The 18,606-nt window shown below is 39.9% G+C and overlaps 1 protein-coding gene and 1 long non-coding RNA gene across 3 annotated transcripts; one reads left to right on the top strand and one right to left on the bottom strand.

The window, feature by feature from the left end:
- Positions 1-5,885: 5,885 nt before the first annotated feature.
- On the bottom strand, positions 5,886-16,350 carry zbtb22b (zinc finger and BTB domain containing 22b). Of its 2 annotated transcripts, none has more exons than XM_044336367.1 (5): positions 16,203-16,350; positions 10,195-10,431; positions 8,455-9,225; positions 7,835-8,107; positions 5,886-7,670 (listed from the first exon to the last, which is right to left on the bottom strand). In XM_044336367.1, exons 2-5 carry the CDS (start codon positions 10,429-10,431, stop codon positions 6,546-6,548), a joined length of 2,406 nt encoding a protein of 801 aa, XP_044192302.1. In that variant the 5' UTR covers positions 16,203-16,350; the 3' UTR covers positions 5,886-6,545. The 2 variants fall into 2 exon arrangements, with proteins under 2 accessions (XP_044192302.1, XP_044192303.1); XM_044336368.1 differs by lacking the exon at positions 16,203-16,350 and adding an exon at positions 14,473-14,760.
- A 50-nt stretch (positions 16,351-16,400) lies between these two features.
- Positions 16,401-17,832, top strand: LOC122970260. The gene is made up of 3 exons (XR_006399179.1): positions 16,401-16,484; positions 17,021-17,408; positions 17,658-17,832. It is a non-coding gene; the product is annotated as an uncharacterized LOC122970260 (long non-coding RNA).
- The last annotated feature ends 774 nt before the right edge of the window (positions 17,833-18,606 follow it).

The following is an 18,606-nucleotide window of genomic DNA, read 5'->3' as shown; positions in this document are numbered from 1 at the left end:
TTGATACAGGTCAGAGGTGAATATTGATGTACTGCAGTTTATTACATTATTAGTACCACTCAGGATATACATAAAAATGTCTACTGACGTTATCTATAATCACCGTTCAACAATCAATTGGTCAATCAGAAGACATGTAAGAAACATAGTGTAACATAGTGCGTTAAATGTACAAAAATAATTAGAATACTTCAGTTTTCAGCAGCAACTTTGACCTCTAAGTTGATCCTTTACGTCTTTTTATGTCTCTTCTTACAGGAATGTTCACTCATTACAATAAGATGTGATGCAAGAGAAACCATGTGGTTGTATTTTAGCGTTTTTAAACTGTGTGTGTTTCAGGTCAGAAACTGTTTAATGTGTTGGTGAAAGCAGCAGCAGCAGGTGAAGCTGTAGAGCTGCTGGTGACAGAATAATAAACTACACACCTGTTTATAATAGTCAGTCATTTAGGAGGAAACCAAAACTGTGCAGCCCCGAGAAAAACCAAAGCATGTGAACTTCAGAGGCTGTTCAGGGGCCCCTAAACCACCAGGGGTCCTTAAACAAATGAAAAAAAAGTGAACTTTCTTTGGTTTGGGGTTCTTTTTGTTCATTTTGTGTGTAAATTAAGTATTATAAGATATATTCCTAATTTGGATTATTTGAAATACCATTTTTTTAGATTACAAAACTTATATAACAAGATTTAGTTCTTAACTTTTTAACAGTTTCTGTAGTTTTTATATTTCCACAAGATTAATACTTTACAGAAGTTGTGTTGTTTAGGTTTTACAGGTACATTTTGGAGTGTTTTTAACTGTTAATTCTTGCAGTGCACATTTGCACATCACAAACTTTGCTGTAAATTCTGCAAACAATCCCGGGCAGGACTGAGGCAACTGTTGAGCAGCCATTTCTCAATACTGCTCCTACACATTTTTCTCAGATATAAACAGCTGCTCTCTTTCACTTAAATCTAGGCTTAACCTTCATGTGTCGCTTAAATGACACATAAATCTGACACAAGCGGCTACTTGAGCAGTTGAACTTTCTTGAACGAATGGATGTAAAAAGTAGAGATTATTCTGGCTTCTCTTGCTTGGAAACCAGTAAGAATTCACACATTTCTGATTGAGCTTTCTAATAATAACCCCTCGGTCTCTGTCTCTAGTTTTGAGTATAAACATACCAACAAATGTGCTCTTTTTGTTCATGTTGTACATTCACTCAGTGAAAGTTATGTATATGCTAATATATGCATGTTATAATGCTTAAGAGTACTGGCACACTTCAAATGTGTTAAAACTCTACACTTCAGAAAAGCATTAAATCACCATTAGACACATTTCTCACACACTCTGCTCTTGCAATCAGCCAGTGTTTTCTCTGTAACGGTTCAGCAGTGGAGTGAACAAATAGAAGCAAATGTGAAAGCAAGATTACCCGCAGACACCGCTGAAGCAGAGTCATAGAGGAAACACTGGAGGTCACACTTGACAGATCACTGAACACATACAAAAGCCAACAGTCCTTTCACGTAGACTGAGCTCAAAACCAGCATATAAAAATATCCAAACCCAGCCTTCACAGAAGGTAAAACATTCAGATTACTCATCTCTTTGCTCAATATATCTAGAAATGTAAAATGTCTTTAAAAGGCATGCAAAATGTTGAGGAGGTCGTGTGTAATATTTCTTCAACCACAAAAACTGTGCTGTAGCTCAACTGGCACACTGAAGTATGTTTTCTGCACAGTTCGGTTTGGTTTAAGTATGTTAAACGTAGGAGGGAAACAATGATGCAGCTACATATCTTCACAAACACACGTGATTATCGCAGTTTTCTGCAGTACCGGCTGTGGCAACAAACTTTGAAAGCATTCAAAGAAACATCAGATTAATGGCACCATGATGTATTTTATCACAAATAACTACACACTTTTCTATTGTGGAAAACCATGTTTTCCTTGAATCACACTATATTTTGTTGAATTTCATAGTTATTTTCAAAACAGGCTGGATTTTTACATAAAGGTTACATCTGAATGAGATATAGAGCACACTGTTAAAACTAATGATATGATTTCAAAAGTATTTATGCAAATAATAATGCATGACATGACGTCCTGAACAAGATTTGAGTTAAATGCTAACGTCAGCATGTTTAGCAGGTATGACATTTACCATGTTGCTTTAGTATGTTAGCATGCAAACATTTTGCAAATTAACATGAAACAAAGTGCAGCTGCCTGAGGCTGATGAGAATGTCACAAGTTTTGCAGAAATTTGATCATAAACCAAATTGAAATTTTGACCAGTTGATGGCGCTAAATGAAAAGTCAGGAGATAAAAGTTATTACAAAGTCATCCTGCAGAAACCAAATTTCACAGCAATCCATCCAATAGTTGTCAACACTCAATAAAATACTAAAAAGTCAACCTTGTGGTGGCACTAAAGGAGAAATCAGAATCAGACTATATTATTTGGAAACCATGAATGTCTGTACATTCTTGGGCCAATCCATTAAGTAGATGTTGATATATATCAGAGCATAAGTGAAAACTTTAACCTGATGGAGGCGCTAGAGGCAGAGTTGTCAGAAAGTATCCTCTCAGGACCGTGAATATCTGTTGTAAATTTCATGGCAATCCATCCAATAGCTGTTGAAATATTTCTCTCTGGATTACAAATGTCAACCTTAAGGTGGTGCTACAGGAAAAGTCAGAGGATCACAAAAATCAGCAGGACTGAACCTCTGGGGACCGTGAATGTGTGTACAGTTTTATGGCAATCGATCTAATAGTCACCAAGATATTTCAGTCTGGATCAAGTGCACGGATTGCTGCTGCCATTACCTTCCTGTCCTACAGGTGGCACAGATTGGTATTTGTAGAATTGGCATAACAACGACTGAACAGCTCCCCCTTGTGGACAATCTGCAGCCTGCTGAATTTGAATGAACATGCAATATTTTAAGTAGAGTTAAAAGTCAGATTTATGAGGTGATTCAAGAACAAATGGACAAGTTGGAGGTAAACTAAGTGTCTTGTCTCCTCTAACGAGTCTGTAACTTTCTATAGAAGGACACAACAATAAATGATTAGGCCTGTATTATGGCCACAAAAGAAAAAGGTAGTTGTTTAAAGGTGCAATGTGTAGAATTTAGTGGCATTTAGTGGAACAGACTTGGTAAAAATGGAATATATACTTATCATAAGTATGTTTTAATTAATGTATAATCTCATGAAAATAAGAATCATTGTGTTTTCGCTACCTTTGAATGGACAAACCAAACACGCCTTTCACGTTTTTCGCAGCCACCATCCATTGGTTCTCCTACACGCTTGGAAGGGGAGGGTGAGGGGTATTCATATGGTTGCAATCTGCAACCTCACCACTAGATGCCACTAAATCCTACACACTGATCCTTTAAATTGTTTTCTATATTTTCTGTTTCACCAGTGAGTTTTTCGGCATTGTACTGTATAGTATTAGTGATGTTTCTATGGTTACCAGCAGTTTAATATATTACCTTATGCACTAATGTTCACTACTGGTTAAACTGCTGACTTGAACTATGTTTAAAGTTTTAATGGACGCCTGCCTGCCAAGTATTTTCCATGCACATGTAATAAATACTTTACAAATTTACACATTCATTGTTTAAAAGTTTATGCATGAATTTCTTTCAGAATCATATCAGTACTTTATGTTTTGCTTATATTAGGATTCAGTTATTAATAACACAATTAGTGTTAGTAATAACTGAATAACTGAACAGATTCAATTAGTGTTGAATGTGTAGGTCATCGTGCTGGTAAGGCACCCAAACATATTGTTGACAAAATGACAAATAAAAACTAATTTACAAACAAAATCTTTCAGTATTCTAATGAAAGATAAAGGCATGAATCCTGTGCACTACCTATAGTGTAATACGCCTGTCAGTGGCTCTTATCAGTAGTTGTCAAAGTACATGTTGAGTTTGGTCCCTAAATGCATCACACTGTACTACAACAGACCCAGTATAGATACAGCACAGAACTAATGGTGTGTTTTAACCGTAGCAGGGCCCAAAATATAACATGGTACTTGTGTTCAGTGGAGAACTCAGAGAGAAGCTGTGAGGTTACATTTTTACGAAGTTAAACGTAAACAAACTGACCGGTGTTTCCATGAAGCATCTTCAGACTGATATGAGTGAACAAACATGAACTTCAAGTCCTGAGATCCCACAAGTAAGATGGTTCTAATATTATCTGCAGTCTAAAAATATGGCTGCAATTACTGATTATTTAATTGATTAGTGTATGTTTAGGTGTATAAAATGTCAATCTTATTGTTTCTGACCATTTTTTTCTCTGAACAGTCAAATCTGAACATAGAAAAACAAGCCAATTAATCAGTTTATATATTCGGTGTTTTCACTTGAGTAAGAAAATTACAAGTTACATTTTTTGACAATGTTTGACAATTCTGATATTAGCGTTTAGATATCTGCATTTTAATGAAATAACATTTTCTTCAGGTTGTCCCAAAAAGTAACATCAAAACACTGCGGACCTGTTATCTGGACTTTTCAGAAAAACTGTATTTGAACCAAACCAACATTTAGCTTATGTTTCAAACTAGTGCTTTTTCATAACAAAGTGCTTGAATTATTACCGTCCAAAGCCAAAACAGGAAGATGTGTGACACCAGAAACAAAACCACAGCTGCTAAATAGAAACAGAGAGGGAAACACTGCTTACTGCTTTCTCTTTTATCTGTAGGGAAACAAAGATTCTCTCAACGTTTTCACAGGTTTGGGAAGTCAGGACCTGTCGGACTCTGTAATGCTTTTAAAATTACTGCAGGAAGAAAAATCTACCAGTGGAAATGATTAGAATCCAAATCTAAAGAAAATTCCTGCACGCACAATTAAAACAGTGACATCAAGAAGAAAAAGTAACAGTTTAGCACTGTTCATGACAAAATGTTGTAATGTAGAGAAATAAAATGTGACTTTTTTTTGCGAAAAAGGAGACGCTCTTCAAAACTTGATTATATTCTACTTTGTCAACCATTCTGAAGAGGTACGCTTGTAAACACACTATACATCGTATAGCTTAGGTAAAACTACCATCTACCTTTGATAGGTTTCACAAAATTGAACTAAACATTAGAAGAGAGACGCACTTCAGATAAAGATGATATTAGAAAACCTAGAACAGAACAGTACCATCTGAAATTCCTCCAAACACTTCCTGAACGACCGATTTAACTCCTTCAGACACTCACTGCAGAAAACGCGTCAGTAATTAAGGTTATTTGTTCAGGGTCTGATGAATAAACAACATATATTTTTTGTATATTTACAGTAAGAATATACTTCTGAAAGCACAAGAACTCTGTTAACGGCAAAGTTTGAAAATGAGCGTCTGAATAAGCGTATGAATTACAGGTAATAGTGTCTGTATGTATCCAAAATTCACCTTAGACTTTCGTTAGGTCGGCAGCCAAACATTAAGTTTTGAAATCGGTTGAAAATCGTACCTGTCTGGTAAATATCGCGGCCTGTACGCATGTCTCTGTGATCTATCAGGTCGATGAGGATAAATGATTGTGCCTTTTACTGTAATCCAGGATGGGCTTCAGGCAAATCAGCACCATAGTATCATCTAAAACAACATGGCAGTGCTGACAGTTGTTCAGTTACATGGGACACTGAAGCAGGAAAAAAAAATGTACCTCTGCTGTGGGTGGATTAAATAAAACACAAATCTGCAGCTTCATTTCTCTCCACTGAACTGAACATTAAATAAAAGTCGTTTATGTGCTGAGTGAGTTTCATGAGCCTCGAGGGCTTGAAACTACTTTTTTTTTTGTCTAACTTGCGACACACAGAAGTGTCATTTTCTTTATTCCTAAATTATTTTGCAGATTTGTGTTTCTTTTCATAAATCCAAAGACAGCGATATATCACAACACAACACTGCAGAAAATCACAGCAATTTAGAACAGCCATTTTTCTACACTACTGATACTATAATGTTAACTGTTGGTGAGGGACTGTCTTTTCATTTTTGGTTTCCTCTTGACACACACACACACACACATTCTTTCACAAAACAAAACAAAAACAAAACAAAAAAAAAGCAAAAACAAAAATAGAAATATTATCTTGGATATTTAAAACAATAGCTTACTCACTGAGACAAAAGGTCCATTTTAATGAGGCCACTTTTTCTGAGGCAAGTTTCCCAAAGTCTTACTGTGTTGGCGGTGCAGAGCACATCCACAAACTTCACGCCACGACAGTCGACTGAAGTCCCATTTTTTTTCTGTAAACACCTACAGGTTCTTTAGGTTGTCTGTCCAACGGGAGCCTCACCTTTCCCCCCCCCCTATTGACAAAGTACGCACTTTCTGCTTGAAATACTAAATGTTGGCAGTTATAAGTATTTCAGAGGAGCTCTGTGCTTCTTTAAAGTGTACAATATTTATAAAACAGCAGCAGGAGCCAGAAGAACGACTGCTAGCTCCGAAAGAGGCGCCCGCTGGACATAACACGTCATTTTGGTTTAAGTCACGCTACTATCATTGGCACTGACTTCACACACGTCTTCGTTACACACACTTCGACCCAACCCTAGACCACCAAACATCCCTGATCCCTGGCCTTGACCTGGACTCTGAGAGACGACCCCTAGAAGCGCCCCTGCGGCGACCATGTTGTTGCTCAGAGCAGAGCTGTTACTCAAGTTGCTGTTACTGCTGCTACCTCCAGAGGCTGAGATGCTGGCGTGCTGCGTTGACAGAACAGCGCCTGAAAGATGTGGAGACGGAGCAGACGCGCCCCCTCTCCCCCCTCCCAGAATACCACCCTGACCTCCCTCACCCGGAGAGAGGAGGAGGTGCGGGGAGGGAATCAAATCTGACCCATCCTCACCTCCTCCTCCTCCTCCTCCTCTTCTCCCTCCCTCGCCGCTGCCCCCGCCTTCGCCGCCCTCTCCCATCCCGCTGCGCCTCTCGCAGTGCGAGCGGTGCCTCATGAAGCTGTCGCGCCACATGAACTTCTTGCCGCAGCCGAGGCAGTCGTACGGCTTGAGGCCCGTGTGCGTCTTCATGTGCTCTGTGAGGTGATGCTTCATCTTGAACTTCTTGGCGCAGACGGGGCAGTGGAAGGGCCTCAGGTCCAGGTGCATGTTAATGTGGCGGTCCCTCATGCTCTTGTGAGTGAAGGTTTTCCCACAGTGGCACATAAACACTTTCCCAGAACCCCCGCTGCCACTGCCGCTTCCGCCGCTGCCACTTCCACCGCCATTCCCCCCGCCGTCCATGCCATCGACCCCTAAACCGCCCTGCACCGACAAGTGGACCGCACCGTGTTCCAGATTGGGACCTTTGAAAGAAGCCCCTCCGATCATACCGCCTCCCATCCCCAGGGGAGGCGGGGCAGAGTCCAGGGAGAGCCCGGAGGCCTGGCTGTAAAGGAGGATCTGGTTCCCCTGCATGTCCAGAGGGAACAGCTGGGCCCGGGCCGTGGCTGCAGACTGAACCTGGCCCAGCAGCGCTGAAACGGCACGGTTAGCGCTCTGGCTCTGACCCTGACCTGCTGCACTGTCATGAAGGTGCTGAGCTAAAGTCTGGTCCATTAAACTGCCTTCAAACTTGAGGTAGTCCTCTGAAGACTGGCAGTAGTCCACCTGGGGACAGAGAGGGGTAGGGGGACATCTGTCATGAGGTGCCGATATCAAAAAAGACACCAGTTTGCATTGGGACCACAAACCTGCCAAAATTAACGCCATCAGAAAATATTAAAGATGCTTTCATCACTAAAAAAATGGCTTCCGAGTGAGTTTGAGCTCACCTGCGAGTCCATGTCGTCTCTGCCGCCGAGCTCTGCAGAAAGACTCCGAACATTGGAGATGTTGAAGTCAGTTCTCTCCCTCTCTCTGGCCATCTCCAGTTCCCTCTCGTCATCGTCATCTTCCTCCTCTCCTCCCTCCTCCCCGGACACGACGATGAGGTCGTCGTCCTCTGTGCGTTCGGTTTTCACCACCACCCACTGCTTGCGGGGCATGATGCTGGGCTGACTGTAGGTGGGGCGTTTCTGCAGTGGCAAGGCCGAGTCCTCCCCATCCTTTCAGTGCAGATATTTGACATTATAATGCAGTTATGAGGGATAATAAATCTGTTCTGCTGTCAGTGAAAGCCGTGTATTTTCAAAATATCAGCTAGAGTCGTGTTTTAAGTGTTTCTTAAAGCCAACTGTTCTGTTTTTTGTTTTGTTTTGTTAAATGGGAGGAAACCCTGAAAATCACCAAAACTTTTATTACAAATGGAAGAAACCATGACAGCATGTAAAAGTAAAAAAAGAAAAAAAATAGAAAATACAAAAGACAATGAAAATACAACTTATTGACAAAATATTATTGAAAATACAAATATTTGCTGCATTAGAAGGAACCTCCACATCTGAACACTCACCTGATAGGAGGACACACCAAAGCTATCGCTGACTCCCACTTCCTGCTCTGGCACTGAGCTCATTTTCTTCCTCCTCCCGCTGCCTCCTCCTCTTCCTCTCTTCCTTTGCTGGTACAACACCTCCTCCTCTTCCTCCTCTATGTCCTCCTCCTCTTCTTCAATCAGGAAGGCCTCCTCTCCTCCAGATGGGGTACAGTAGCTGGGTGTGTTGCTGGCCCCACCTCCGTCCACTGAAGCCCCGGCTGCAGCTGCGCTGCTTCCCCCGAAACTGCTTCCATCCCTGGGGCTGAAGTAGTTGGTGCTGCTGGGAGACTGGCTCTCACTCACTGACGGGCGGCTGGGAGGCTGGGGGGCCCGCTGGGGCTCGTTGGAACCTACAACCTGGGCTTGCTCGCGACCGATACCGCCATCACTACCCCCTCCACTACCTACAGTGCCTCCACCTGCATTGCTGTCGCTGTTGCTGCTGCTGCACCCGGGGTTACCTGACCCTCCGCCTCCACCGACGCTGGCTCTGTCCTGCACGCCGCCGCCACCTCCTCCTCCCCCAGCGCCTCCTCCTCCCACTGCGGCCCGACCCTCCTTCAGCAGCTCTGTGCATTTGTCCACGATGTGCCACATCTGCAGGACGCTGCCCACGGTGAGGTAGTTGACGATGTCGTCGCGCAGCATCCGGAGCTGACCAGTGTAGGCGCAGCTCAGCACGCTCTCGAACGCCAGCGGGTCCATCACCGCCGGGATGGTGACCGTGGACATGTTCTTCAGTAGTACCTGAGGGTGGGAGGAGAACAAGATAATACAATAATACATACTGCCTCTTCTGCTCCTCCTCTCTCCTTGCTTCTCTCCCACACACGCTTACCATGGTGGAAAATTAATGTACTGGTCACAATCACAATTTATGCTGTGTCTGGTAACGCGGTCTGCCTGCTGCTCTGGTAGGTAACTGGAGTCTGATATAACCTCCCAACAAATGGCAGTAAAACTGGCCTTTGAGAGTGAGATTCTTTAAGTGCTAATTAAAGCATAAACATAAAAAACAGACACGTAGTTTGTTTGAGGCTGATGTCATGCAGCCAACCTTCACTCTCAGTTGTGCTCTTATCTAATTTTTCTGGATGACCGTTCATATATATTCTGTCATGCTCATCATTTGGGGTTTGGTGTGTTCTAATCTTGTGTGTTGTGTTTCTTCTGTTTCTTGCTGCAAGAAGGTGCTGATCAGCAGCTCAGAATCTTTCAGTAGAAGAAAAGTGAAGAGAAGTTTGGAGAAAATGCGAATGAACTGCATGAGTATGCACCAAAGTCTGCCAATATAAGTAAGAAAAAACAACAAACGACAGGATTACAGAGCGATTTGTATTTTTAAAACCAGATGTTCACACAAATCTTTGTATTATTTATTTCTTTTTTTGCCTATTTTTAATATTCAAAGAAGCACAGATCAATTGACTGACTTTTAAAAAACAGAACCACAATAGACCTGAGATGTAACCTACATCTGATAACATTATAAAGTGACAGTGATGCCAGAAATATGTCAGATCTGGTGTTGATGCTTCCTGTTAGTTACAGCAGGTCGCATTCCCCTAAATCTGATTTTGTACATTTTCTACATGGTCCACATTGGAACTGCATGAATATGATGCTGTGAAACATGTTTGTGTTCATACCGATTAAAGAACATCACATCTGTCTCCAGGACAAGTTGATGTGACAGTTTCACACAGAGGGACGCACCTGGTCATGGAAGTAGGGTGAGGAGGCGGCCAGGACGCAGCGGTGGGCCTTAAACACATGTCCCTGGACGTGGATGGAGAGGTCACAGAGCCTGCCGTCCTCCCTCTGCCGGTTCAGGCTGTCCAGCACGGAGGTCTGAGCGCTGGGGAAGCACACCTGCACCACCGAGCCAGATGTGTCGCTGGGAGCTGAGCTGCTGCTGCTGCTGCTGCCCACTTCCATGGGCAGGGACTGCATCTGGGTGAGCAAGGAATCTAGGGCTGCAACTAATGATTGTTTTCATTATTGATTAATCTCAATTAATCGATTTTATGTGCAGTTTGTAAAAGGTCTTGTTTTGTTCAGCTAATAAAAGTCCAAACATAATTGGTTTATTATCATAGAAGTCAGAAAATATTCACATTTGTGAAGCTGGAACCAATGATTTCTTACTATTTTTGCTTTTAAAAAATACCTTAAACAATTATTCGATTATAAAAATTGATGTAGATTGATTATCTGTCGATTGATTAATTGATTAAATGTTGCAGCTCTAAAAAAAATCTGTAGAAAAACTTTCAAGGCTCCAAAAAATAAGTCAGAGTGCTTCTATGATGTTATTATTCCTTCCAGGTTTGTGAATATTGATTTTCTGCTGCTACAGCTGAGGACTAACAAGAAGACATTATCCACATACAGCATAAAAAGGTTATTTATTATATATCCAGGTATGGAAACTCAACTGCTAAAATTTCATATTACCGAAGTAAAATGTCGTCATCATCAGCTGACATTTTCAAGTTCTGGAGCAAAAGCAGGTATTCAAACATTTATTTTTAATTTCTAAGATACCATCTTCACAGGTAAAATCCATATGATATTCAATGTTCAGTGGTAAAATTACATTTGTCTTGAAAAAATTGTATTTTGCAGTAAAATTTCATGAAGTACATTAATTTCTCTTCCAAGTAAGTACAACAGTGCTGCAATTCTAATCTAATATGTAGAAAAATCTAAAAATGTAGAAGGTAAGGCGACTCTTTCAACTAAAAACTGCTGCTGATAGATGGCTACTGATGACTCATGGTTATTCATCACCCATATTCTCACTTAGACTAATTCTCAAACTGTAGAAGGACTCCGAGAAGAATATTGCCATTTAGTGGGACGTCGTCATGTGCAATCACGTCTTCATCTTCTATCACATGCATGGGCGAGCAGGGAGGAGGTAAATGCGGAGGGAAGCGGCCGATCAAGGAAGCGGTCCACTTGATTGGCCTGGTTGTTGCTTCGAAAAGACTCTTAATTTACCCAGAATACAGTGGGAATTAGTCCTATTCAGATGGTCAAGAACTACACGGTCTACTATAGTCAGACGCCCATAAATACATTGAAACTGTAATCAGTCCTACTGTTCATACTGTCCATTAAAAGATCCCCTCATAATATGCTTCCAAAATGAGTGATGGAGGTCAAAATCTACAGTCTGTGTCTAAAATGTATTCCAACGTTTATCTAAGGTTAATATGAGCAGTCTGAGTTAGACAAATGAATTAAACATCTTCCACAGTCATTGTCTTTGTGTTACTACACTTTCACTGAGCGAGGAAACACCATCCAGGGAAACAAAAAGTGGGAATTCTGTTCTAGAAAGACTTCATCTATAGAATATCTCCTCTTTATTTGATCCTCTCAGACTGCTAAAGGCTCATATTAACCTCAGAATGACTTTAAAATATATTTTTGCGTGACTGAATGTTGTCCCTCATGACTTCCATTGGAAGCATGTTATGAAGGGGTCGTTTAATGGACGGTACGAGCAGGAAGAATGATTACAGCGAACAAAAACTGTTTCAATGTACATGTGGGGACGTGAGTTTTATTTTAAGACAAGACTTGAAAAAATATGAATCTCTCCTTTGTTCAATCTCAGCTGAAGTCTGTCTTTGTTCAGCCCAGTGGTGGAATATAACAGTACATTTACTCAAGTACTGCTGCTCAAGTATTTCCATTTTACAAGAACACAAGGACCTTTACTGTCATCTCACCACAGTTACATCTATACTTCTTACTTCAATTTAAAAGAATTTAAAATTTAAGAAGAACTTAAAATTTAAGGTTTAAATTAATATAGATTGATTAATTAATAATTGATTAATCATCAAGTCATTTGATGAGAAGAGAAAAATACAAAAATTTCAGTTGCATCTTCTTAAATGTGAATATTTTCGGGTTTCTTTAGTCTTTTATAGCAGTAAACTGAATATCTTTGGGTTTTGGACTCTTGGTCATTTGAGGCCGTCAACTTGGGTTTTGAGAAGAGTAATACGCATTTTATAGACCAAACGACAAATCCATTAATTGAGAAAATAATCAACAATGAAAATAATAATTAGTTGCAGCCCTAAATTTGTACGTACCAATAATAGTGCAAGAAGAGCAATACAATAAAATAAAATGAGGGACACCTTTGCAGACGCTCTCAAGAGAAGAGAAGGTAAAATACATATACACACACACATATATATATATATATGTATATATATATATATATATATATATATATATATATATATATATATATATATATACATACATAATAAAATAAAATGAAATAAAATATTGTGCAACTTTGTTCTATAGGGAAATATTGTACTTTTACTCCACTACATCTCAGCTATAGTTACTACCTGCTTTACAGATCAATATTTTATATGTACATATGATCAGTTTACAAAATACCCATTTAGACAATCCAACAGTATAAATTGTCAAAAATTAAAATGCTGCAATTATTCAGTATTAATGTTGCAATAAAATATACATGATTTAAAAAATACATATTTTTAGTTTTCATACTTACTTATAAGAGGACATTTTGCTGCAAATACTGATGTACTTTCACACGATTTTTGAACGCAGAACTTTTTTTCCTCATTGTTACTTTTACTTAAAGATCCCCTCCAGACATTAAGACATATAAAAACAATTATCTGTGTCTGATATGTTTTTTTCCCACCAAAAAAAAATGTATAATTACCACTTTATGATCTTTAAAATGCCATCTACTTCTTCCCCCTTTATTACAAAATTCAGAATGTATAAATATGCAAATATATTTCATTTCAGAAGTTTAACAGCTGCACACAAGATGTCTCCTACTTCACTGCAGAGTCGATTCTCAGTGTATGTGAAGTGGAGGCTTCAAGTACCCACATAAGGAATGAATACTGGACTGGGATTGTCTTCCAAACTGGTTGTGATGTAACTAATGTAACTAATTAAAATCTGTTTTTCAATGAGCACAGAGAAACTCTCCACCTTCAAGAGATAAATGGTGAAACTCTGCACATGCATCTTTCTGCAGAGCAAAGCTCAAACATCCAGCTGATGGATTTTTGAGTGCAGGGGATTTCTTTTGAAAGTCATGCACCACATAGGTAATTTGTTTCATTTCGTTTCATTTATTTGTTTCGCTCATGGTAATGCACAGCTCCAGAAAAAGACGCAATTCACGAACAAAACACAACTCAATCTCCTTGTACACAGTCCATGACCGAATATAAACAAATTAACAATAGAAATAGACGGTCTGTCAACTATTCAACAACCATCACTCATAGTAACAAGAGAAAAAGATCAAAAGTCAAACACAATAACTCACTATCAACTCAGAAAGGCTATTATTGTCAACATCACATAATCTAATTATTCTTCCTCTATACATTTTCTTAAACTGAACAGTATTTGAACCCTTTAAATCAATTTCTTTCTATGGTCCTTAAAGCTAAGAGCATTTGTTTTTTATAAATTATCTGGCAACACTCTGTTTATTGCCTTATACATAACTAATAATGTCTTTAACTCAACCACATCTTTAAAGTACATCTGTTTTTCCTCTTGATCATACATTTGGATGTTTGAGCTTCACTGTGCAGAATGATGTGTGTGCAGAGTTTGACACTGAAAGGCTGTTTTCACGTTCATCTTCTGAAGGAGGAAAGTTTCTCTGAGCTCATTAATAGGGCTGTAGTCAATCAAAGAAAATCTTGGTCGACTGAAATCGTACATAATCTTCAACTAATCAATTAGTCGCGGGGGAGGGGGGCTGTAACGGGAGAGAGTACACAGTGAACTCCGCAGTCAAGCTAACCCATTGTTGCTAACTTTGGAGCTAACCCCCTTCACTTTTCCAGCACTTGGGGAAACAACAGACTTGTCTTTTTTAGCATTTATTAACTGTTACACACAGGAGTCTGTACTGTACTTTTACTGCCAGACTGACAATTTACTGCTAACCTTTTCCTCTGCTTCGCTTGTATCCACCGTCACTTTCCTGCCGCGCACTATTTCCCGCTCGCTACGCAAACGTACTACGTAACGTATTCCTTAACGGAGTTACGCTACCAATAGTTTCCCTGGCAACGACACAGAGGTTGACTCACGTACCTGAACAGCGCTGCACAGACACTCCCAAACACTATTGATTTCTTAATCAATGGATATTTGTCGTTATTTTTGACATTAAAAAATATTTTTTTGGCCTGGCGGGAGTTCTTGTTTTCTATAATTATAAGAGAAACACTGATTCAGTAAACGCTCAGTTTAGCTCAGTAAACGTTGAGTACAGTTAGACCCAGCAGTGTCCGTTAGATTGGGCGAGTTCAAAGTTGTGAAAACAACGGGGGTGTTTTGAATACACCCCCCCCTCCCCTTGTTTTCAGGTAATTTGTTAGTCTGTCCCTCCCGCCGCAGGAAATAATGGATTAATCCTGGAAGGCTGTTGATGTAGCATTTCTCTCCTTATGAAAGTAACACAGAGATTATTCAACCAATGAGAATTTAGTCGGACGAGAGCATATCGACGAACTAATCGACCAGTCGACCAGGACACTACAGCCCTACTCATTAAAAATCTGATTTTAAGGGGCGGGCTTACAAGTGTAATTTGTGACATCACAACTAGTCTGGAGCCAATCCTGATCCAATATTCAACCTACACAAGTGTGATGTGAAAACTTGAAGCCTCCAGTGCACAAACACTGAGAACGGACTTTACAGTGAAGTACAAAACATCTTATGTCCAGCAGTTATACTTTTGAAATGAAATATATTTGCTTATTCATAGATTCTGGATTTCTTTTTTTTTTTTTGATTAAGGAGAAGATGTAATTTTAGGGATTTTAACAAGATAATTGTGGAAAAAACATATCAGACACAAATTATTCAAAGTATAATATTTTACATACATCATAAAACATCTGGAGGAGATCTTTAAAGTTAAATGTCCTTCTATTGTCCTCGGAGCAAAAAACTGATTTGCCTGGTACATAACTAATAATGTCTGTAACTCAACCAGATCTTTAACTTTCATCAGTCCTGACATAATAAACAGTCTTGAATCCACCTTATGTATAATTCTCACTGCTCTTTTCTGTAATATAAACAATGGTTTTATGTTGCTCATGTATGTTGCCCCACACTTACACACAGTAACTAAAAAATGGCCATAATAATAATAATAATAATAATAATATCAGACTTGTTCCTGCACTGACGGTTCTGTGACAACACAATGATTTTGTACTTTCCAGAAAATTAAAACAACACCTCCATGTAGAAGCTCCTCCATTTGTGGAGAAATTGATGAATCAACAGAAAATGCATTCATCACACACACACACACACACACACACACACACACACACACACATACACACACACACACACACACACCACTTTCTTGCTGTTATTGGCAGCGCATGAAACAATCAACAGCTGGAGTACAAACACACTTTTAGTTGACAGGCAACAAAAGCTGCTCCGCTGATTGTAAATGAATCTCTCGTTGCAGTGTGAATGTTTTGCTGCTGGTTTGTTCGCTGCTTTCAGCCACCAGACAGACAAACGGCTGCGTTTACAAACCGTCAGACTCGAGTCACACCGTTACAGATGTGACGTTAGCCTCCTAGCTAGCTCAGACGGCTGGCTACAGGAAAGAAAAACCCCGCTGCCGACATTAAACTCACCGTTTTCAGTTGACACTGCAGCCTGCTGAAGTGCAGCCTGTGACCGAGCTGAAGGCAGCTTGTCCCGCCGGTTTATCCAGGCCCTGAAGTTTGAGGACCATTTTTTGGAAATGTTCTTCCCATCTGAGCTCTGCAGCAGCAGACAGCGACGCGTCGCCTTTAACAGGATTCCAGACAGACGAGCCAGACTTTGGCCGACAAAAAATAAAAAAATAAATAATCCTCATTAAATAATAGTGGAAACTGAAACTGCACAAAGAGAAGTGGATTGTTTTATAAGAGGTAAGAAATAAGCACAATGCAAAAAGAGGTTAGTAAACTTCATGTTAACCTACATCAACATTATGAAAGTCTTTTTTCTGATTTTCATCAGAAACCACCTCTCATAGAAAATAATATACACACACATACACTGTAAAAATGTTCTTCATTCTTTTAAGTTTCTTTCATGTAATTATTTTAACTAATACAAATAAATTCTGTTCTCTGTAAAGAAAATACATTAAAACCTAGATTAAGATAATGACAATGATGCTGATTATTAAAGTGCATCATCTGCTGTCCAATGATCTGAAACACTGACTGATGTGACTGTGAATGTTAAGCAGTGAAACATCCATCCTTTGTCACTTTAATATGAAGTCTAAGAAATGCATAACCAGCTCCTCTTAATCTGGTTTATTGTTTGTTCTCCTGGTTTGATGTTTAAACACTAACTCATATCTACAATGAGGCTTGCAAATATTCAGTGATTGTGATGACCACAGGTGTCATCTTTGTTTGGCCTTGTGATTTACCTGTCTGCTCTTTCTCAACAGGTGCTTGTTAGAGCAACTGGCAACACCTGATGGCTCACAGGGTTGCCAGGTTATTAAAGTCCAGGCTGCAGCAGCAGCAGTCAGAGGAGAGAGAAAGAGAGAGAAACTGCTGCTGCTGGCAGCTCTCTGCTCCTCCCCACAGGCACCCTGTTCTGGTTTGGTGATGTTTTTAGTTTCTTTACTACACTTTACAACATGCACACACATCTTAAACTCATCTACTGACATCTACACCCCATACTGTAAATATCTAGTTACTTTAATTTGATTTAATTTTGCTTAATTTGTTTAATGAATGTATCCTTTGTTACCTCTGTATCATGGTGTGTCTCCCTCTAGTTGTGGCCACTTGAGCCAGGTTATAACAAACGGGGGCTCGTCCATTAGGGTAAGTTTATTTAAAAGTTTGTCTTATGTCTCAGGTAGCAGTTGGGTGCATGGTGTGATTGTGCAGCTAATGAGGTGATTTGGTCCAGCTGCGTGCTGGCTTTGGCCAGGGCTGTTATGGGTCTTTGGTTTTGCAGATGTGTGCCATTCAGAAGATACTGTCCTGATGCACTCTATACAGAGATTTCCCTGTTAAGCTGTAGTGGTGTTTTCCCATTTGGGTTGCTCCATCTGTTTTGTTTTTTTGTAGTCTTGTGGTGACGTGGTCAGTATCAGTTATTTTTGGACAACTGTCTCAGGGACACATCCATGTGATTTTTGTGGAGTTGCCTGCTTGCAGGTCGCTTTACAAGCCCGCTGGTTTTCAGTGCATGAAAACCCACCAGACATGAAGACTAGGGGTGAGTTGTTAAGTTTTGGTTATGCCGTTAGTGGGAAATTCTCTATCTAGGTTAACTTGTGCCTTAAAGGACCAGTGTGTAAGTTTTAGGGGGATCTATTGGCAGAAATGGAATATAATTATACAATTATAAGTATGTTTTTAATTGGTGTATAATCACCTGAAAGTAAGAATTGTTGTCTTTATCTCAGAATGAGCCCTTTATATCTACATAGGCAGCTGGTGTGATTCTTTTTCCCAGGATGGCGAAGTCATGACCCGCCCTTCTCTGCTTCTGACTGGCTTACCCTGATATTCTTACCCTAACCAATCCAACCAACGAAGGCAACGAGTACTAACCAACAAGAGGCAGAGTAGGGCGGGTCGTGACTTCGGCATCCGGGGGGAAAAAAAAAATCAGCAGAGTGGGTCCTCTTTCACGGAGCCCGCCATTTTGCACCGCCATGTTTCTACAGTACCCCAGAACAAACAAACCAAACACTGGTTCTAGAGAGGGCCTTTTGCATTTTTCAGGACCTGCTCCCTATGTAGATATAAAGGGATCATTCTACGGTAAGGAAGACACAATTCTTATTTTCAGATGATTACAGACTAATGAAAACTTAATGAATATTATATTCCGTTTCTGCCAATAGATTCCCTTAAATCCTACACACTGGTCCAAAATCCTTTATTTGGGGGAAATAAACAAACTTTTAGCACAGTTATGCAAATCAAAAACATTTTATTATAAACTCCATGTTATGTGCTTTGAATACCAGCTGAAATATAACACTTAAAGGGAGCAGTCCACAATTCT

The sequence above is a fragment of the Thunnus albacares genome, chromosome 19 (assembly GCF_914725855.1).
Source record: "Thunnus albacares chromosome 19, fThuAlb1.1, whole genome shotgun sequence".
NCBI lineage: Eukaryota > Metazoa > Chordata > Actinopteri > Scombriformes > Scombridae > Thunnus > Thunnus albacares.
The sequence above is the reverse complement of the archived record's forward strand: the minus strand, read 5'-3'. Positions and strand labels throughout refer to the sequence as shown.

Excerpts from the sequence above, each read along its gene's own strand:
- zbtb22b (XM_044336367.1), bottom strand. The coding sequence starts at position 10,431 with ATGCAGTCCCTGCCCATGGAAGTGGGCAGCAGCAGCAGCAGCAGCTCA. Across the intron at positions 9,226-10,194 it reads CACCCTACTTCCATGACCAG|GTACTACTGAAGAACATGTC; the intron begins GTGCGTCCCTCT and ends TCCCACCCTCAG. Across the intron at positions 8,108-8,454 it reads TTGGTGTGTCCTCCTATCAG|GATGGGGAGGACTCGGCCTT; the intron begins GTGAGTGTTCAG and ends CTGCACTGAAAG.